This window comes from Uranotaenia lowii, chromosome 2, assembly GCF_029784155.1.
Source record: "Uranotaenia lowii strain MFRU-FL chromosome 2, ASM2978415v1, whole genome shotgun sequence".
Classification (NCBI taxonomy): Eukaryota; Metazoa; Arthropoda; class Insecta; order Diptera; family Culicidae; genus Uranotaenia; species Uranotaenia lowii.
The window spans coordinates 31,910,986-31,915,733 of NC_073692.1; the positions used below are offsets into that span (position 1 = coordinate 31,910,986).

Here is a 4,748-nt window from a genome sequence, read left to right on the forward strand (position 1 = left end):
TTGAAGAATTTAAGTTTGAGTCGGAAACTTATCAGAATTAAGTCTGAATGGTCAGAAATTAAGTTTCAGTCGAAGATCTTATCAGAATTAAGTCTAAATCAGTTTGTGTCGGAATTCTTAAGAGAATATTTTCGGAATCTTGTTTGAAACTTGTCAGAATTGAGTCTGAGTCAAAACTTAAGTTTTTGTCAGAAATCTTGTCTGAATATTGTCAGAAATCTCTTTCTGAAATATTGTCAGAAATTAAGTCAGTGAAATTTGGTCTGAAACTTGTTAGAAATTGAGTCAGTTTACAAGCCGTCTGAAAAATTGTCAAATATTAAGCCTGTGTCAGAAACAACGTGTCAGTTTAAGAACTTGTCTGAAGGTACAAGTTTGAATTCGTCAGAAACTGGAAGCCTGAGTCAGTTATTAGTAATTCTGTATTGGACGAATCGGGTCCAAGGGTGTCTGATTTGTCAGAAATTGAAATTCGTTCGATATTTTGTCAGAAATTAAGAACAAACTCCTGAACTTCAACGATTAATTCGCCTACGTCAGCATTTGAGTCAGAAATTCGTCAGTTTGGACAAATTTGGTCCAAGTTTGTCAGATATTTTGGAAATTGGAAATTGGTTTCTCGTTTTCCCCAATTTGGGTTGAATCGCTGCTTTATCAGCTCTGAAGCTTCAGAGTTATTGAAATTTAAGTAGTAGTGAATAAAGTTTCCAGTCAGAATGGCGAAAAATGTTCAGTTGAAGTTGTTACAGAAGAGAGAGAGGCAAATAGTGCTTCTCATGGACAGTGTGGACCGATTCGTGCAGAATTATAATCCAGAACGTGATGAGTGTCAAATTAGTTCTAGGCTTGAAGCCTTAGAACCAGTGTACGGTGAATTTCACGAAGTGCGTAGCAAGATAGAAATGATTGTGTATGAAAACGAAGAAAAGAAGGCCAAGGAGCTCTATGGCGACGCGAAGGATGAAGCTGAAGCACAACGAGAGGAAGAGAACGACGAGCTGCTGTTAAGTTTTGAAGACCGTTTCTTCCGATTGAAGGGAGCCTTGACCAAACTTCAGTTAAGGCGTCAGCAATTGTCAAAGGCGAACGAGATTTCACACAATCATCAGCATGTGACCGTGGGGTCGAGAATTAAGCTTCCAGAGATTCGTCTGCCTAGCTTCAGTGGAAATCTTAGCGAATGGGTTTCATTTCGTGATAGTTTTCGAACCCTGATCCACAGTAACGAACAACTCGCGCCCATGGAGAAATTCACGTACCTGAAGTCATCCCTTTCCGGCGAAGCTCTTAAGGAGATTCTCTCAATCGAGCTGTCCGATGCAAATTACTCTGTCGCTTGGGAGATTCTGACAGAACGATACGAGAACAAGAAGCTGATCGTTAAGACGTACCTAGACGCACTGTTTTGTTTAGAACCAATCAGAAAAGAAGGCTACGAAAGCATCAATAATCTCATAACCGAATTTGAGAAGAACCTGATGATGCTGCAGAAGGTCGGTGAAGATACAGATGGCTGGAGCACCATTCTAGCGCACATGCTTTGCTCGCGACTTGACTCTGTCACTCTAAGGAATTGGGAAACACAACACAACAGCAAAGAAGTACCGAAATACGAGGACATGAGGAAGTTTCTGCGCAACTACTGTTCCGTTCTGCAGTCAGTTGCTCCAGCCAAAGAACCCCACTTCAACGTCGCAACCCATCATCAGCCGAGAATCCAATCAGCGAGCTTCACTACGTTTATGTCACCGAACCTATGTCCGTTTTGCCATGAAACGTGGCATTCACCGTTTCACTGTCAAAGATTCCTTCGATTGAAGATATCAGAACGGGTTGAGGCCGCCAATCGAAGCCGAGTCTGTCGAAATTGCCTACAGCCTGGTCATTTTGCGACGAACTGCACTCGTAGCAGTTGTCGGTTGTGCCAACAAAAGCATCACACTATGTTGCATGCTACGCGATCCTCCGTTCCAAATCCGTCGAATCCGAGACTCAGTCAACTTTCAAATGCACAACCTATTCAAGAAAGCACCCATGTTTATCCACAGCAAGCCTATCAACAGCAAAGACAACAAACCATGCCAATAGTTACGGAAACACTCACTCAAGCACAACATGCAACACACAATTCACCAAACACAACCACACAAATCAATTCACCTATGCCAAGCACAAGCCAAAGCTACGTAGCACTATCTGTTAAGCCTGCATCAAATACTCTGCTCCCTACCGCTCTTGTCAAGATCAAAGACCGCTACGGTAACGCTCTGATTGCTAGAGCCCTGCTGGACTCTTGCTCGCAACATTGTCTAATGACTAAAGAGTTTTCGAGAAAGCTGAAGCTCGAAGAAACACCAACGTTTTGGTCAGTCCAGGGTATTGGGTCGTCTGAGTCAGTGTCAACGAAAACCATACGTGCTGAAGTCTGTTCACGTTCGCCAAAAATATCTGGTTTCCGAGAAACTATGCAGTTCTTTGTGTTGCCCAAACTCACGCTGCAGCTACCTTCGTCATCGTTTCATCCTCCGCCCATGTCGATTCCCGATTCCTCTTTGCTGGCTGATCCTAACTTTCACGAATCAAAGCGGGTCGATGTCGTCATTGGTGCCGAATATTACTTGGATTTGTTGAAGAATGAACGAATAAAAGTCACGAAGAATGGTCCCACGCTTCACAGCTCTGTTTTTGGTTGGATTGTGTCAGGTCGAATGGTCGAATCTCCGCAAAAAGTTTCTCCTTCCTTACCCTGTTCTACAAGCACTAGAAGAAGTAGCTCACGTGGTTCTAGATGCCAAAAACATGTCGGGTTACGGCCATCTACTCCAATGAAGAATTGGTATACGAAAAGTTTTTCCATGAACACACAGTTAGAAATGAAGCGGAACGTTTTGTCGCTGCCCTAACCAAGAATAAGTCAAATTTGTGTCAGTTAAATGAGTCAAGAGGTACTCATTTTTTGAATAACCTACGTTACAACTTTGTGCCAAATTACAGCAAGGGTTTGCTGAACAAAAATGTCGTCAGATATGATAAGTCAGAGGGAATGAATTCAATTGAATGTCATTCAAAAAGATTTTGTGTATGATCGAGTCAGAATTCTCGTCACTGAAATGCTCACTGAAGAACCAAGTAATTTTCCCTTCTTATTCCTGAAATTGTTGAAAATAGCAAGAATGCAAGATGAGTTGCAAGCACTTTAAGAACCCTACCATTGTTAAGTAATCAAACAATATTGAAGTGAAGCAAAATTGGATTCAAATATCACATGTTTAAGTTAAGTCCGCATAATCACTCCGAATCATATTGTTGAAGTTTCGCTTTGCCGTTTTAATGTCACTGAATCGCTTGAAAAAAAAACCTTGCATATCGTTGGAAGTTCTCCGTCAAATCTTTTGAAGAATTCTAACCTAATCAAGAAGGCATTCGTATCGCTTGAAGAATCATATACCTTTGAAAAGTCCTATCGTTTGAAACATAATTTCGCCCGAAAAACGTGCCGTTTGAAGATTCACCGTCAGAAGCATAAAAATCGCTCCTCCCTCAGAAGAAGTTTTGTACTACCTTGCTTCACCCAAAAAGAGCCCCGAAGAAGTCAAGAGAATGGCATCGGTCCACCAAAAATCATCAGACGTTCTTATAAGCGTGGGCGGAGGTGCTTTGCCTCCGCATCCAGGGAAGTCCCATATTTATTAAACATTCGTTCAAATTTTAAGCACTTCCCTCACACTCAGGTAACATCATCGGTCGTCACACTGGTCGAACAGTCTTTCATCGACACAGTGGCTATCACCGAAGTATCGTCGAGCACTCAAGAGGCACCAAGTCGAGGTTCACATGCTGGTCAGGTCAGAGCACTATGAGCAGCACTTCAGCTACATGTCGTCACGTTAGCTGCCACACAACACAGGAACCTGCAGCTAGCCAGATCCGTCGCAGTTACCTCGAGCAAATATCACCCACCCAGCTCTTGAGCAGATCTACATCGCCAGGTCCTAGGTGGGCAACAGAAATGAAACCCGGTCCATTGATGACAGCCAACCCCGTTCATCACAGTCATCTGGTGGCTACCCACGGAACGGTACATCATCGCAAGAGGTCGGTTTGGTGCATCTAGTGCACCCAATTCATTCCGTCATGGCTTTAAACAAGTCGGACGAATCAGTTCCCCCAGCGGTTGCAGGGCCTTCCATCACCTGTGTAACAGCATACACAACCGAGCAGAGTCGGACCGAATTCAGGTCGTCTTAAGTACATCCGGCATCCATCGAAGAGAGTTATGTCAGCAGCTTTAACAAAATCCGATCCAGAGCAGCATCCGTGAACTGTTTGGAAAAGGGTTCATTCAAATACTATTGCCGTTTCAGTAATCAATAATTTTATTGCTTACCTGGTCAAACCTGGAGAGCAGCCATTCAATGACGGACGGAGCTGGAAGATTCGCAAGAGGCAAGGTAGTGGTCACAAGGTGCATCATCGGAAGATACATCTCGGTAATCCAATCAAAACACTCCGTGCATCCCAAAGAATTTTGCGGCCCATCCTTCTAGCGGAGAGAGGTCTGCAAAACAAAAACCAATCAACACTACACGTCACCGCGAAAAAAAAAAATCACGAAAGCAACGAATCGTCAAAGATTTTCCGTTCAAATCACATGTCGTTGTACTGAACTTAAGATGATTAAGCGGCCAATTCTTACCTCGGTCCTTCCGTCGATCCAATACTCTGGGCGCGGCCACCAGTCAAACCAA

General features: G+C 43.3%; 1 protein-coding gene across 1 annotated transcript; it reads left to right on the forward strand.

The window, feature by feature from the left end:
* Positions 1–716: 716 nt before the first annotated feature.
* Positions 717–4,248, forward strand: LOC129741227 (uncharacterized). Its single transcript, XM_055732941.1, has 3 exons — positions 717–2,729; positions 3,732–3,845; positions 4,054–4,248. The coding sequence occupies exons 1-3, from the start codon at positions 717–719 to the stop codon at positions 4,246–4,248; spliced, it is 2,322 nt and encodes a 773-aa protein (XP_055588916.1).
* The last annotated feature ends 500 nt before the right edge of the window (positions 4,249–4,748 follow it).

Bases quoted from the DNA above. Each gene is read 5' to 3' on its own strand.
- LOC129741227 (XM_055732941.1), top strand. From the start codon at position 717: ATGGCGAAAAATGTTCAGTTGAAGTTGTTACAGAAGAGAGAGAGGCAA. The intron at 2,730-3,731 runs GTTTCTCCTTCC...CCTCACACTCAG, and splicing joins TGGTCGAATCTCCGCAAAAA to GTAACATCATCGGTCGTCAC. The intron at 3,846-4,053 runs GTCAGAGCACTA...CGTTCATCACAG, and splicing joins GAGGTTCACATGCTGGTCAG to TCATCTGGTGGCTACCCACG.